This window comes from Moschus berezovskii, chromosome 15 (genome assembly GCF_049115385.1).
Source record: "Moschus berezovskii isolate FMDL1 chromosome 15, NW_MosBer_1.0, whole genome shotgun sequence".
Taxonomy (NCBI): domain Eukaryota; kingdom Metazoa; phylum Chordata; class Mammalia; order Artiodactyla; family Moschidae; genus Moschus; species Moschus berezovskii.
This window is the reverse complement of record NC_142474.1, coordinates 74,660,625-74,677,421: the sequence shown is the minus strand read 5'-3', so window position 1 is coordinate 74,677,421 and position 16,797 is coordinate 74,660,625. Positions and strand designations below refer to the sequence as shown.

At 38.4% G+C, this 16,797-nt stretch overlaps 1 protein-coding gene across 21 annotated transcripts in view; it reads left to right on the top strand.

Annotated features, from left to right (window-relative positions):
• Positions 1 to 16,797, top strand: part of LOC148775483 (ankyrin repeat domain-containing protein 26-like) — a 131,835-nt gene that overhangs the window by 70,180 nt on the left and 44,858 nt on the right. For 18 of the 21 annotated variants that reach the window (XM_088844212.1, XM_088844213.1, XM_088844224.1 and 15 more), the window contains 8 exons: positions 958 to 1,100; positions 1,375 to 1,434; positions 2,543 to 2,713; positions 4,690 to 4,720; positions 6,910 to 6,970; positions 7,060 to 7,250; positions 14,971 to 15,100; positions 15,396 to 15,457. In XM_088844212.1, the coding sequence (XP_088700338.1) occupies positions 958 to 1,100; positions 1,375 to 1,434; positions 2,543 to 2,713; positions 4,690 to 4,720; positions 6,910 to 6,970; positions 7,060 to 7,250; positions 14,971 to 15,100; positions 15,396 to 15,457 (849 nt within the window). The remainder of the gene's footprint in view (positions 1 to 957; positions 1,101 to 1,374; positions 1,435 to 2,542; positions 2,714 to 4,689; positions 4,721 to 6,909; positions 6,971 to 7,059; positions 7,251 to 14,970; positions 15,101 to 15,395; positions 15,458 to 16,797) is intronic. The other 3 variants (XM_088844215.1, XM_088844222.1, XM_088844220.1) reach the window with 3 other exon arrangements.

The following is a 16,797-nucleotide window of genomic DNA, read 5'->3' as shown; positions in this document are numbered from 1 at the left end:
GGTTTTGAAACTTGCTTGCTCTTTTGTGTAAGACAAAACAAGAAGAAAATGTAGCTATTCTCCTTTAAAGAAAAAAGAGAGTAAACCCTACCCCCAACTTAAGACTTAAATTACTTTGCCAAAGTCACGCTTTTCACTTACCTGATTCATTTGAGGAATTTGTTTGGTAATTTTATCGGATTCAAGATTACAGAATTGTATCATCTCTTTTGGTGCCATAAAATGTTAGGGAATGCCACTTTAGGGGCTTTGAACTTATCATTTAACCTTTTTTTTATTTTAGAGCTGTTATTGGTAAATAGTGGGCAAAGGTAGATAGTTATTTCTGTACCCTCTAGCTATAAAATCTGATGGTTATTGAATGTGGAGTTGGGAAGCGTTACTTATATTCCAGAATTCCACACTAACTAACCTCTCCTCAGTTTCATTCTGCTGCTTGTGTTTTGGTAAGCTTTGGTTCATATATTTCAGTGAACACCATGAGGTTTTTGCTCTCGCCTGGATCCCAGTGAAAAAAGAATTGGAAAAGGCAGTGGGGAAAGAATAGCTTTAGTCCAGAAAGAAGAAAGATTCCTTTCTGTCTCTGAGGCACTAAGGTGTCACATCCTCTACATCTGACTGTTTCATGGAAAATCCAGGTGGTAAAGACCGAAGAGGACAGATGTTGTGTGTGTTTATTTCTCTATCTCTGCCATTCAGATGGGGAAGACTGGATGTGGATAACTGTATCTTATTAAGAAAGCCTTTCTTGAAATTTTGGGCATTTTGTTTCTTTCCCTCAAACAGAAAGAAGCACATTTTAGAAAAATTTTAGTGACTTGTAAGTGATAAAATTAAGTTCAAAAATATCTTTATCAGTTAACATCAGGGCAAATGCTGAGTCAAATAATAAATTGAAAACAGAGTCTCTAGAATTAAGTAATAGCAATCATTCCTAGTGTCAAACTTTCATTAAAGGTTGAAGAAGGAAAAAGTAGTGAAGTGGAAGTATCAGACAGCGTCTGGGATGCTGCTGCTGAGAGCCGATGGATTCAGCAGAGAAAGCGTGGAGGAAACAAGAAGCAGGAGTTTCCTGCCATGCAGAGTGAAGGTTCTGATAGGTAAGCCTCTATCGATATTTAGCAGTAGGTCATTTGTTAATTGCCTGTAAAATCATTTCTAACTTGAGCTAATGCTTGTGATTGACGAATTTTATATTTTACTGGAGATATGGTTATTTTGAGTACTCTCATCCTTTAGCCTTAATACTAGTTACTTTGTTAACATACCACTATGTTACAGTAGTATTCTGCGTTTGACTGCATACTTGCCTTAACCAGTGTGTTGTATGTTTAAATTTATTTCATGTCACTAACGAACATCCTTTCATTTCAGTTTGAGGACTTCTTTCAGCATTTCTTATGAGGCGGGACTAGTGGTGATGAGCTCCCTCAGGTTTGCTTTGTCTGGGAAAGTTTTTATTTCTCCTTCATTTCTGAAAGACAGCTTTTCTGGATAGAGCACTCTTGGTTGGCAGTTTTCTCCTAGCACTTTGAGTGTGTCCATGGATGGAGGCCAAACTGTTGCTGGTGGCAGGAGAGCTGACGAGGCACCTGCCTTTCATCCTTGATGCTGACGTCACCCATGTGGGTGGTTTACAAGTAAACTGCCCCCCACCCCGCTAAATTTGATTTCCTCTTTCATGGTGGATGTGCCACTTGTCATTCTAAAAACCATCTAAATTGTTACTTTTCTCTTTGAGGGTTTTTTTTTTTTTTAATTTATTTGGCTGCGCTGGGTCTTTGCAGCTGTGGTACTTGGGCTTCTCATTGTGGTGGCTTCTCTTGATGCTGAGCATGGGCTCTAGGGTGCTGGCTTCAGTGGTTGTGGAGCACAGGATTCATTGCTCCGCGGCATGTGCTATCTTCCCTGACTAGGGATCGAACCTGTGCCCCCTGCACTAGCAGGCAGATTCCTCAGCACTGGAGAACCAGGGAAATTCCGAAATTAAACATTACCGTATTTAAAAGCAAAACAAAAAATATAGTGTAAATCTAATTATGGCTCCTATGTCTAAGAATCATTGTGTTTAGCCAGTGGACTCCAGGTTTTCAGTGTCGCCCTTGAGGTTCTTCCCAGTGTCTTTCCAGATGCATGTCTCTACTTTCTTTCATGTGTTTTGTACTTTTCCTTCCAGGTTCCTAGGAAACAACCTAGATGTTGTGTGCCTGACCTGTGTGCTCACATTCTAGTCTCCCAGTGGAATGATTTCTCGCTTTTCTCTTCCTTTTGGCCTCCTCTCTTCACTTCTTCTGTGAATCCTTCCTTATTCCACTTATGACTTTCATATGTCAATTCCTACATATCATATTGTATCATAATTGTATATCTGTGTTTGAAGGAAGAATTTGTTTCCTTGCATATGGTTGGTACTTCGTAACTGTTTTGTGAATTAATTAATGACTTAAGATGGGTAAGAGTTGGAATTTTACAAGAATTGTTTTTTTATTCTTTATTAGTTGAATTATTTGAAAACATTGGCTTTTTTGTGGATTCTTTAAAGTAGCGATCCTGGCGTGCCCAGGAAGGAAATAGAGAAAAAGAACAATGGCAACTGGACACAGGAAGAATGTGTGATTGCACCAATATTTGGAAAGACCGATTCGCTGCCTGGTGGTCTGCTGCATGTGAATGATGACAGCATTTTGAGGAAAGTGGATCGAGAGGATGGCAGGTAACACGGACAGATTCTTTATTTCTAGGGGAAGAAATATTAGCACTGAATACTTCTTCTGGAAATAGAGCAGCATAATATAGCATACAGGCCAAGAGAAGAGAATCCTCAACTCTACTGGATGAACACCACAGAAAGGTTATGGAGAGGACCTGTGCCTTTGGCCGGAAGTCGTTTCAGTAAATAGTCCACTTGGAAGCTGGACTGTAGTGAATACACGTTAACAGCTCCATAGGGAATATTTACTGGGGCAGGCAGTGAAGAACTGGATGGTAATTGAAGAGGAATGTGGAGTTCAAAGGAATTTCTTGTTTTATATTAAGAGGGGAGCTGGTAGAGTGTGTATGCTGTTGGAAATGAGCCAGCGGAGGAAGTGTTTATTGAGTTTAATCTTGTTTGCATTTCCAATATTAGAAAGCCTATTGATTGTATGACATTATCTTAAACTATGACAATAAATTAACTGTACATTATTATTATTGTACATGCTTATTATGTACATATGTACTTCTGTACATATGTAGTTTTGGGGAAGGGCTGGTTCATTGGCTCTGAAGCATAATAGTCTTATGTAAATGAATATGTAGATGATTACTTAAGTTAATTCTATCATACATAGATCTTTTTAAATTATATAATCATGAATTTACAGATATTTAGGTTATACTGAATAGGATTTAATCATTCCTTGATGATTCTAGTTGATAGTATCATCGAGGGTAGCTCTGATTTTGTAAGTACTGTGAAACATCACATCATGTTAACTTCATTCAAAAGGGGAGGATTTTGTTTATTTTCAGTAGAAACAATTAACAATCTTGTACACTTTATTACTTCGGATGATAAAGATCTAAATGAGAAAAACCATGCTTCCTGTACTGAAAATGTCCTTAACACATACGGTGTGCTCCACAAGTGTATGTCGGAAGCATAAGGAAACAGCAGAATGCTTGAATGAATGTGTATTGATGAATTTCTTTACAAAAAGCAAATCTTTATTGAAAGCCGATTTCCAATATTGCCTACATCTAAAGTCTTTTTGTTTTGTTAGAAATATGTTTATAGATTCAGAATTTTCATTTGTAGTTATAGCTAGACATGAGATGATAATAATATAGATTCATTTGGTATCATATTAGTTAAAAAGACTTGACCCGGAGGGAGGATAGGGGGAGGAGGGAGGTGGGAGGGGGTTTCAAGAAGGGGAACACATGTACACCCAGGGCGGGTTCATATCAATGTATGGCAGAAGCAAAATAATATTGTAAAGTAATTAGCCTCCAAAAAAAAAAAAGATAAAAAAGTTCAAGCTCAAGCCAATTAAATAAATAAATAAAAAGAATTTTCAGTATCACTTTCTCAGCGTATTTTGGAACAGCAGCATTCAGGCCAGATTTCCTGGGTTTGAATTCGGGGGTGTTGGTGAACTGCTGTGTGGTCTTGGGCAAGTGCCTCAGCCTTTCTTTGCTCCGTTTCTTCCTAGCTAAAAGATCTAATATATTACCTATCTCCCAGAATGATCGTGAGGCTTAAAATGCCTTTAAGGCATGTCAAATGCTTGTAATAATGCATAGCCATTGCATAATAAGCCCTCAAAAAGCTAATAACATCGTGATAAAAAATGGGTTTCTTTCTTATAAGGACTTAGGGAATACTTCCGAGATAGGTTTTATTGCCATAAAAGTCAGTTCTTATTAAAAATGACACTGCAAAAAAAACCCTGGTATACTGCTTCTATCACATAACGCAAGTAATGTTAGGATTTTCCTTTTCCTTTGATCTAAATTTAATGTTTTATTAATATTACAGATATATTTTCTTTGTCCTTTAATGCTACTCTTTTTTATTGTTTCATCCTTTGATAGAAATTACTTATGAATGCAAGGGTGTTATATAAAAAACAAACGTTCAGGTATTGCTTATGTTTTTGAGTTATTAAATTTTAGCCTGAAAAGAATCATTTGTTTTTTTTTTAGGCCTGCAAGGAAAACAGCATATGAAAAGAAGGTATAGTAAAATGAAAAAAATTAACTTTAACATATATTATTCTCTAAAAAATACTCCGTAAAAGGAATACTGGCAAAATAGAAAATCTTCCTTTGTTGAAGAGACATTTACTTTGCAAACATAATTTAGAAACTCTGTTGATGAAGTCATCCTTTTGATAAAAACCTGTTCTTTTAAGAAGCCTCTGCTTTTGCTTTGATAAAGGGATTTATCACCTTTGTACACTGGGTGTATTTTATACATATTTTAAGGACATTGTGAAACAGTATTGTTCATGTGTAGGTCAAAGAACAAAGTGATCACCTGAATTCCCTTGATGATTTAACTCAGTCATCTGAAACTGCTTCCGAGGATGGCGACATGCTTTCCTCTAAAAATTCCCCGTTGCCATCTGGCAGGTGGCTGAGGGTCGTGGACCCCTCCCTCTGTGCCCGTCAGCCCTCCAGTCCACCTGCCCCGTGAACAGCTCAGAGCTGGCTCTAGCTTTCCCAGCTGAGTTCTCCCTCACAGTAGAGTCCTCCAGGACGGGTGTGGTTAACTGGCATCCTCGAGAGGCACAGGAATGCTCTCCGTGGATTTTTTCCAGCAGTTGGTAGAAGCCAGACACTCTTGAAGTTGATTGTCCTTCATTCTGCAGAGTTCTCGAGTGGCATCTCAGAGCAGAGGAGTTCACTCCCCCAACCGATGTCCCTCTCAAACACGGACTGGGTCCCATCCCCGAGGTCCTAGCCGCAGATCTGCCACAAGGAAAAGCTCTCGGGAAGAACTGAGACAGTAGTTATGTTAAGGAAGGAGGTCCTGCATATCAAGGAAATAAAGAAAAAATACGTGAAAAGTAAAGGGTTACAGTATTTTTGTCAGTGTCCACCAAATGTGAGATGAGAATTTTAGGTTAAAATTTTTGACCTTTTTAGCCCCATCTTGTGTTCCATTAAATGTTTCTCTTCAAGCCATATGTCCTCCTCAGAATTTTGATTACCAGTTCTTTTCCCAGTGAATAGTTAGGAATATTTGTTAATCAATTTTTCTCTCTCTCAAGTAATACTTTACAACATTCAGGTACTGACTGATGACCATGTGGGGCTAATCGAGTGACATTGTTTATAGTGGCAAAATTCAACTCTGATGCGGTAGTGTATATAAACAAAAAGTTTCACAGTAATACAGATCAGTGTACTAGGGCTATATTATGAACCAAAGCCTCTGTCTTAAATATGTTTTATATAAATGTATGTTGATATTTTCATAAAACTTGAAGAATATTATAGATGCATAATTTATATATTAATAAAAGCATATAAAATAGAGGCTTTGTTCATAGTATATCCTTAGGAAACCTGATATATTACTGATCTGTTGTATATGGATTTTAAATGTATGTGTTTTTCCACAAACCTTTTTATACTTATTATATTTTCCTTAAGTTTGTACTTGACTAGGAATGTCTCTGTTTCTTTTCCCTCCTCCACTTTTTTAACTGTTAACCTCATTTTTCCTTGCAGAATACTTTTCTTCAGGGTCTGTTCTTTCCGTGCATCTCTCTCTGCGTCTATTGTGAACATGTTTGATTACGGCGTTCTGTTTAGTGTTTGTGGCTTTCATTCGTGATCATTTCCCTACAGGTTTACTCTTGTTTTTTTTTTTCCCTTTTTCTTCGAAGGAGCCGAATGGAAACAATCATTTGTCTTTAGTTGTTTAACAAACAGAATAGAAGCAGCGTATCCTGTTTGCACTTGTAACTTATCTAAATAAGGTTCTACTGTAATCTAAACTTTCATATTTGCTTTCCCAAGTGATAATTCATGCATATAGAAATCATGCAAGCAAATTTCAAAATATAGCAATGAATTTAAATGCCTTAGTTTTTCAATAGTACTCTAAACTACTCCCAGGGATAAATGTTTTTTCTAGAACATTTTGGCAGAGCAAATAATCTAGTGGGTGTCATGGTATTTGTCCAGCAGCCAGTTAGGGGTAAGGAGAGGAACATCCGGGGCTTCTGATGTCATCTGTCACAGTGCTTACCCCATGAGAAGGACAGTCAGTGGCAGAACTGGGGTTTGAATCCACATCTGAATGACTGCAGAGCCTGTGCTCTTTGTGTTCGATCAGAGAGGAATGGGGGAGGTTATAATTCTTTTATTCGAGTTGATACTTGTCATTCTTCAAGCTCTTATTTTCCTCTCCAGCATGTCCCGAAATCAAACTCAGCAAGGCTAACGGAGGCTTTTCAGCAATCCAAGAGAAACAGTAAGTTATTTGAAGACTGTCCTCCTGGTGTTCTTCCCTGATTTGAAACGACCCAGGTTCTCATGTACTTTCTGCTTTCACTGTATTAGAATGTGGCATTGTGAGGCCAGGGAGTACCACCTTCTCTGAGGACAAGAATTCTGATCGTGAAATTGGAGACATGGTTGAAACCTTTCCCAAAACATCACCTGGAGTCCAGGGCTTCTCCCATCCTGCCTTCCCAAGGCCTGAGCCTCTTCCAGAACCACTCAGGACTCCCGCAGGCCTTGGTCTAGCAAAGGTTAGTTGTTTTGTTTTTAACTCTGTCTCCCCTGTAGTTTCTCACACACCGTTCCCTTGATCCTTATGATGAGAAAAAGGATCCCACCGCGGAAATGGAAGACTTCAAAGTCACGATACAAAATGATGTGATAAGAGCAATATATCTGCATGATTCAGATTTATAAATGTTGGCATACTAAGTGTGCCATTAGGAACGAAACAAATTACAAAGCAATTAGGAAAAACAGCTAGAAGAATATGAAGCTGGGGAGGGTGATAAAGGGGAAGAATTCATTTAAAAAAGATAAGATGAATAGGAGATGGAATGAAGGTCAAGATGATACAGATTATTTTACAAACACAACAGAAATAGTGGGGGTAAGTCGGATGAGGTACTCTATGTTATGAGATGAATTATTTCCAATTCCACTTAGGAGAAAGTGAGGTTGTGAAAACTCAATACTTATACTCTTCTGAATGACATATAGCTGATTTTTGTGAAGAACTGAAAGAACATTTGCTCCTTAGCTGTTTTGGTGGTTGTCTTTGAGGTTGGTGGTGGTTTTTGTTTTTTTCTTTCATTGAAGTGTAGTCATTTACAATACTGTGTTAGTTTCAGGTGTATAGCAATGTGACTTGGTTACGCTTGTATATGTATATATCTATATTGAATATGGTTCCCTCTGGAAGTTCATTTCAATTTGAAGTGAGTTCTCTTTTTAAAAAAATTCTCACTTTGAAACTAATGAAGCGATGTCTTCTATTTAACCTACAAAACTTTAATTCATATGCAGTTCTAGATGAGCTCAGTTTTAGGCCTTAGCAGATAAATTAAGAAGTTGTGGCCCTTCTGTTTCTTGTGGTTACTAACTTAGTGTTTGATACATACTTAATGTACTTAACTAATTTATCTTATTGTTTGGTATAATCTTGGTGGAGGTTTTGGATCTTTTTGAAAATAAAGGGGAAATAAATAAGCATTTTATCTTGTCTTTTATTGAAATTTTAATTTATAATTATATACATGAGATTCTTAAACTCTCTTCATGACATGAGACAATTTAACCTGCAACAGTCTTAAAGAAAAAATGTAGAACTTCCCCCCGCGCCCCTCCTGCCGAGAGATTCTGATTTATCTTTTCCAAATATCTGCAAGTGATGGGCAATTACATCCATTAAATGAATGAAGTCACAATTCATGATTTTTTTCTTATGTAGACTACTTGTTATAAAATCATAAGGAAAGAAGAATTACCAACAGACTTTATAAAATTATCTCAGAAAGATAATGTTTTACTTTTTAAAATATCTCTAGTAATATGTATATTCCATTTTAAGAATTTTATTACAAAATAAAATTTAAAGAAGTAATTTTTTAAGTTAAGTTATTTTTAAGTTAGGTTTCAGTTTTAAGAAACTTTATTAGCTTCAATATGTATAGGTGTTAAATTAGCATGTCAGTTCTTTGTTATGCATGTTAAACTAAACTGCAAATTCTTCCATATCTAAAACTCACCCATCCTGGTTGCTTGATGTTTTCAACTCATTTGTTTCTTTCCTGATGTGAATATTTATCCTGCTTGATAGTCATAGATGTATTTGAAAACTTTTAAATCTCCGACTTGGATAATCATAGTTTTACTAATTTTCGTACATCCAAATTGTTGCTTCAGTCTTTATCTGCCATTGCAGAAGGCATAGATAAAAAATCAGAGCCGTTAGTGTGCCTTTTATAGGGAAATAAGAAGAAAACGATGAAATTTTCAAATAAATGGGGTTTTTATAAAATGTATTTATTTTTTAATTGAAGGATAATCGCTTTACAGAATTTTGTTGTTTTCTGTCCGACATCAACAAGGATCAGCCATCAGTACACCCAATGTCCCCTTCCTCCCAAACCCTCCTCCCATCTGCCTCCCCATCCCACCCTTCTAGATCGTCACAGAGTCCCTTTCTGAGTTCCCTGGGCCATACAGCAAATTCCCATTGGCTGTCTATTTTACATATGGAATTGTAAGTTTCCATGTTACTCTTTCCATCCATCTCACCCTCTCAGTCCTCCCCTCCCCCCATGTCCGTAAATCTGTTCTCCATGTCTGTTTCTCCATTGCTGCCCAGGAAATAAATTCATTGGTACCTTTGTAGATTCAGAATTTTTGTAGATTCCATATCTGTGCGAATAGTATATGATATTTATGTTTCTCTTTCTGACTTGCTTCACTCCGGAGAATAGGCTCTAGGTTTGTCAGCCTCGTTAGAACTGACTCAAGTGTGTTTCTCTCTATGGCTGAGTAATATTCCATTGTATGTATTGTTCTAGTTGTGTGAAAGATGCCACTGGCAATTTGAAAGTGATCACACTGAATCTGTAGATTGCATTTGGTAGTATAGTCATTTTCACACTATTCATTCTTCCTACCCAGGAAATTGGAATCTCTCTCCACCTGTTTACGTCGTCTTTCTTTTCTTTCCTCGGTGTCTTAGAATTTTCCGTAGACCGGTCTTTTGTCTCCTTAGGTCGGTTTATTACTAGATATTTTATTCTTTTTGTTGCAGTGGTGAATGGGACTGGCTCATTAATTTCACTTTCTGGGTTTTCATTGTTCGTATAAAGGAATTCAAGTGATCTCTGTATCATACAACTTTGCTAAATTCATTGTTTAGCTCTAGTAATTTTCTTTTACTAGAAAATAGATAGTTTCTTTTGGGTTTGCTATGTGTAGTACCATGTCATTTGCAAAAGTGAGAGTTGTACTTCTTCTTTTCAGATCTGGATTCCTTTTCTTTCTTTTTCTTCTCTGATTGCCATAGCTAGGACTTCCAAAACCATGCTGAGTAATCGTGGTGAGAATGGACAACTTTTGTCTTGTTCCTGATCTTGGAGGGAATGCTTTTCATTTTTCCTCATTGAGAATAGTGTTTGCCGTGGGTTTATCCTATATGGCCTTTACTGTGTTGGTGTAGGTTCCTCCTGTGTCCATTTTCTCGAGGGCTTTTGTCATAAACAGGTGCTGAATTGTGTCAAAGGCTTTTTCTGCCTCTATTGAGATGATCATATGGTTCTAAGTTTTCAGTTTGTTAAGATGGTGCATCACATTGAAATTGGTTTGTGTATATTGAAGAATCCTTGCATCCCTGGCATGAACCCCAGTTGATCATGGTGTATGAGCTATGGAATGTGTTGTTGAATTGTGTTTGCTAGAATTTTGTTGGGGATTTTTACATCTGTGTTTGTCAGTGATAGTGGCCTGTAATTTTCTTTTTTGGGTTGTCTCTGCCTGGTTTTGGTATCAAGGTGATTGTGGCCTCATAGAATGAGTTTGGAAGTGTTCCTTCCTCTGCAGTGTTTTGGAAGAGTTTCAGAAAACTAGGCATTAGCTCTTCTCTAAATGTTTGATAAAATTCTCCTGTGAAGCTATCTGGCCCTGGGCTTTTGTTTTTGGGAGATTTTGGATAACACCTTCTATTTCAGTGTTTGTAATTGGCTTGCTTGTAATTTTTATTTCTCCCTGATTCAGTTTTGGGGGGTTGAATTTTTCTAAGAATCTGTCCCTTTCCTCTCAGTTGTCTCTCTTATTAGCATGTTGTTGCTCATAACATTCTCTTATGATCCTCTTCATTTCTGTGTTGTCTGTTGTAACCTCTCCTTTTTCGTCTCTAATCTTGTCAATTTGATTTTTCTCCCTTCTGTTCTTGATGAGCCTGGCGAGCGGTTTGTCCATTTTGCTTATCTTCGCAAAGAACCAGTATTTTGTCTGATTAATCTTTGCTATGGTTTCCTTCATTTTCTTTTTCATTTATTTCTGCTCTGATCTGTACCCTTTCTTTCCTTTGGCTGACTTTGGGGGGTTTTGGTTCTTTTTCCAGCTGCTTTAAATGTAGAGTGTTGCCTGTTCAGTGCTTTTCTTGTCCTTGAGGTAGGATTGTGCTGCTATCGACTTCTCTCTTCAGTTCAGTTCAGTTCAGTTCAGTCGCTCAGTCGTGTCCGACTCTTTGCGACCCCATGAATCACAGCACGCCAGGCCTCCCTGTCCATCACCAACTCCCAGAGTTCACTCAAACTCATGTCCATCGAGTTGGTGATGCCATCCAGCCATCTCATTCTCTGTCGTCCCCGTCTCCTCCCGCCCCCAATCCCTTCCAGCATCAGAGTCTTTTCCAGTGAGTCAACTCTTCGCATGAGGTGGCCAAAGTATTGGAGTTTCAGCTTTAGCATCAGTCCTTCCAATGAACACCCAGGATTGATCTCCTTTAGAATGGACTGGTTGGATCTCCTTGCAGTCCAAGGGACTCTCAAGAGTCTTCTCCAGCACCACAGTTCAAAGCATCAATTCTTCGGCGATCAGCCTTCTTCACAGTCCAACTCTCATATCCATACACGACCGTGGGAAAAACCATAGCCTTGACTAGACGGACCTTGGTTGGCAAAGTAATGTCTCTGCTTTTTAATATACTATCCAGGTTGGTCTTAAAAGTGCTTTTACTGAATCCCGTAGGTTTTGGGTGGTCGTGTTTTTGTTGTCATTTGTTTCTAGGAATCTTTTGATTTCCCTTCTTATTTCTGTAATGACCTTTTCGTTATTTAGTAATGAATTGTTTAATCGCCATGAGTTTGTGTTTTTTGCCGTTTTTTTTTTTCCTGTAGTTGATCTCTAGTCTCATAGTCTTGTGGCCAGAGAAGATACGTGATATATTTTCAGTTTTTAAAATTTCCTGAGGCTTGATTTGTGTCCCAAGATGCGGTCTGTCCTGGAGAGTGTTCCATGTGCAGTTGAGAACAAAGTGTATTCTGCATTTGGATGGAAAGTCATGAATGTATCAGTTGGGTCCTTTGGGTCTAATAAATCATTGAAGTTTTGGCTTTCTTTATTGATTCTCTGTTTGGATGATCTGTCCATTGGTGTAAGGGGGGTGTTAAAGTGCCCCAGTATGACTGTGTTGCTATTGAATTCTCCTCTTATGTCTGTTAGTGTTTGCCTTGTGTATTGAGGTGCTTCTATGTTGGGGGCATAAATATTTCCAATTGTTATGTCTTCTTCTTTGATTGATCCTTTGGTCATTATGTAGTGTCCTTCTTTGTCTCTTATAATATTCTTTATTTTCAAGTCTATTTTGTGTGAAATAAGGATTGCCACACTGGCTTTCTTTTGGTTACCATTCAAATGGAATATCTTTTTCCATCCATTTACTTTCGGTCTGTATGTGTCTCTAGGTCTGAAGCGGGTCTCTTGTGGGCAGTATATATTTGGCTGTTGTTTTTGTATTCATTCAGCTATTCTGTGTCTTTTGGTTGGTGCGTTGAATCCACTTACATTAAAGTAATAATCGATCTATATGTTCCTGTTGACATTTTCTGAATTGTTTCGGTTTTGCTTTTGTAGGTCTCTCCTTTCTCTTGTGTTTACTGGCTGTAAATCCCTTTAGCGTTTGTTGTGAGGCTGGTGTGAAAGTGAAAGTCACACAGTCGTGTCCGACTCTTTGTGACCCCATGGACTGTCCATGGAATCCTCTAGGCCAGAATACTGGAGTGGGTAGCCTTTCTCTTCTCCAGGGGATCTTCCCAACCCAGGGATTGAACCCAGGTCTCCTGCATTACAGGCAGATTCTGGGCCACAAAGGGTGGTTTGGCAGTGCTCAGTTCTCTTAACTTTCGGTTTGTCTGTAAAGCTTTTGATTTCTCCCTCCATTTTGAATGGGATCTTTTCAAATAGGCTTTCTATTTCTTTCTTATGTCATAGTAGTACTTTAAACTGCCTCATAATTCCATCCTCACATAAGCATTTCTCTTCGACAAATTAAAACTTGTCTTTTAAGGTCATTTAAAAGAGAGTCTTCTTGTCGCATCTTGAATTGGTGTTGTACAATTAAACCTTTTCATTGAACTTAAAAATGCTTATTATGGTAATATGACAGAAACGAGTATTTGCATATATTTATAACAGTATATTTTTATATCCTTGAAACATGTTGAAATATATAATTGACAATTTTAGCCTCACAGCTTTCTTCCCATGGTATTGTTTTATTTTCAAAAGTTCAGAATTCTGCCTAGGTTTGCATTAATTATACCAGGTTAGTATCTTTTACAAATAATTATCTTTACAGTATATGTTTTACCTGAATAAGTTTATCTATGTCTAATTCAAATGTATTTACCCAACTCCTTTCTTCTGAGTCCCTTGCACGCCTCAAAATAATTTATTACACCCCAAACTGAAGGCATTGTCCCTGACGCTTCCCTCATCCCTGACTCTTTGTAAGCTATCCCTTCATCTGTCCTCCCCATCTTAGAAAATCCTGGACTGCAAACTTCCTTGAAAATGCCACCTCCAGTCACTCAGGAAGTTCAGTATTTTCTGCCTGCTTATCATTTGTCATATCTTGTCAGCATAACTCACTGTCTCCCCTATAATCTTGAAATATTCCTTTCTAGTTTTGCTACCCTGAAGTTCTTTTTTACGTTGCTGCCAGAGTAACCTTTCTAAAATATACTTGTCAATCTTTTCATTCCTCCTGGCTCTGCAGTTTGTTTTAGAATGACTGTTACCATGTTTATTTGGCTGTTTTTAAAGCCAAATTTGCTTTTTAATTCCAGTTTCATGGACACTTTGGGTGATGTACAGCGTCTATTGTGCTTACTGTCCACTCTGGAGCATTGCTTATAGGTTTTTTTAAATTGTATTTTAAATGCTCTCCTGTAAAATACGGTCATATTTTCTACTTCCTTCAATCTCAGTCTGAATTTGGCTCTAAGGAGTTCATGGTCTGAGCCACAGTCAGCTCCCGGTCTTGTTTTTGCTGACTGTATAGAACTTCTCCATCTTTGGCTGCAAAGAATATAATCAACCTGACTTTGGTATTGACCATCTGGTGATGTCCATGTGTAGAATCTTCTCTTCTGTTCTTGGAAGAGGGTGTTTGCCATGACCAATGCGATCTCTTGGCAAAACTCTATGAGCCTTTGCCCTGCTTCATTCTGTACTCCAAGGCCAAATATCCAAATAGGGAAAGGGGTACATCAAGGCTGTTTATTGTCACCCTGCTTATTTAACTTATACACAGAGAAGTACATCATGAGAAACTCTGGGCTGGATGAAACACAAGCTGGAATCAAGATTGCCAGGAGAAATATGAATAACTTCAGATATGCAGATGACACCACCCTTATGGCAGAAGGCAAAGAGGAACTGAAGATCGTCTTGATGAAAGTGAAAGAGGAGAGTGAAAAAGCTGGCTTAAAACTCGACATTCAGAAAACTAAGATCATGGCATCCGGTCCCAACACTTCATGGGAAGTAGATGGGGAAACAGTGGAAACAATGACAAGCTATATTTTCTAGCGCTCCAAAACCACTGCAGACGGTGACTGCAGCCATGAAATTAAAAGACACTTGCTCCCTGGAAGAAAAGTTATGACCAATCTAGACAGCACATTAAAAAGCAGAGACATTACTTGGCCAACAGAAGTCTGTTTAGTCAAAGCTATGATTTTTCCAGTAGTCATGTATGGATATGAGAGTTGGACTATAAAGACAGCTGAGCGCCAAAGAATTGATGCTTTTGAACTGTGGTGTTGGAGAAGACTCTTGAGAGTCCCGTGAACTGCAAGGAGATCCAGCCAGTCCATCCGAAAGGAAATCAGTCCCAAATATTCACTGGAAGGACTGATGCTGAAGCTGAAACGAATGAATATGTTTTCTGAAGCTGGGTTTTTGTTTTATGTTGTCTTGTTTTGACAGGAAGGAGCCACAGAGCCAGATCTTGTTGAAAAAGAAAGTGATGCTGATATTATTGAAAGGGCTCCCCAAGAGCAAGCAGATCATGACCATTTGACTTCTGTTGATAGAGCACACAAAAATAATAGAAGTGGTAAGTCAGTGAATGCCTGTGAATGTTTTCTGTACTTAAAAGCAAATATAAAGACATGTAAAGGGTATAGATCCAAATACGATATCCATTTCAAGTACATTTTTTTGCTCTCTTTCTTCAGACGTGTCCCACCTACTACCAAGTTTTTCTACCTGAAAATGCTTCAACCCTCTGAAATTCTTTTCCACTGCTTTATTTTATGGGAATATTTGTGGATAGAGATAGACTTACACATGTCTTTACAATTCGTAGTAGTGACTGTTCTCATTCATATATCTGTGACTGCATTTTACAGACATGATGTCAGCCGTAGGATTGGGAGAAGAGAAAGATATAGAATCACCTTGGGATTCTGAGGTACTGTCTTCTGTTATTATTTTGAAATGTAAGCCCTGAGTAATATAAGATCATGAAAGCGGGAGATGCTGTGACTTTCTCACCTTTGCATTTCCCTATCAAAACTCTTTTCTTACTTCTAACCTATATTAAATAAAATACTTCTGTGCTAAATACTAGCACATAGTACACTTTTGTCCATTTGTAAGATTCACCTAATGAAGTCAGCGTAGTACAGAAACCAAGGCTTGGATATCATAAGGAATCCATTGAAGTTACATTTATTTGAAAATTGAAACATTATTTCAGGTCAGTCCATGGCCAGATGTTTCTTTGTTTTATATCTGTGTGTGTGTGTGAATCGCCTCTTTTTTAGTGTGTGTGTGTATCGCCTCTGTGTGTGTGTGTGTGTATGTGTGTATTGCCTCTTTGTGTGTGTGTGTGTGGCCTGTGTTTTAGATTCTTTCCCATATGGGCCAGTGCAGAATGTTGAGTAGCGTTCCCTGTGCTATACAGTAGGTCCTCATTAGTTACCTATTTCATACACAATAGCCTGCAGTGTGTGTCTGTCAGTCCAAGTCTCCCAACCAAATGTATGTACATGTGCACGTGTAAAACTGCTAGAGAGGGACGGAGAGAAACAGGTCGAAATGTGGTTTTTTTATCAGTTGGACCTTGAAAGATAGTGCTTGACACTGGAAGGTGTTACTGTGTGTGGATTGTCAGGTTAATCTGGAAGAAACATTTGAAGAGAAGCAAAACCATGGGGAATAGTAATAAATATGTGGGGTTATAATAACAGCAGTTGCTTTAGCAATGTTTTAATAAGTACAAACCATTTTGAATTGTTTAAGTAGCAAGGGGACTTCCCTGGTGGCTCAGACGGTAAAGCATCTGCCCACAACGTATTAGACCAAGGTTCAATCCCTGGGTCGGGAAGATGCCCTGGAGAAGGAAACGGCAAGCCACTCCAGTACTCGTGCCTGGAAAATCCCAAGGATGGAGGAGCTAGGCAGGCTACAGTCCATGGGGTCGCAAAGAGTCGGACACGATTGAGCGACTAAACTGAAGTAGCAGGGCAGGGTGCCTTTATGGCAGCCGTACTTGAGGTAACAGAAGGTAACCGTGCCCTGTTTGAAGGTGGCAGCTATGGAAGGAGATCGGAAGGGCCTGATGTCTTCGTTGCTGGCAGCCACTGCCTGGTGATCCAGCAGTGTATGAAGTCAGCATGCAGGTTCTGTCATTTGGCAGCTGTGAGATCGTGGCAAAACCTGTCTTAACTGGGTTAAATGTAGGCGGTTTTTAAAAGTAGGGTGTTTTCTTAAGAAGACATTAGGAAAGCTTCATGGAACTCAATATTC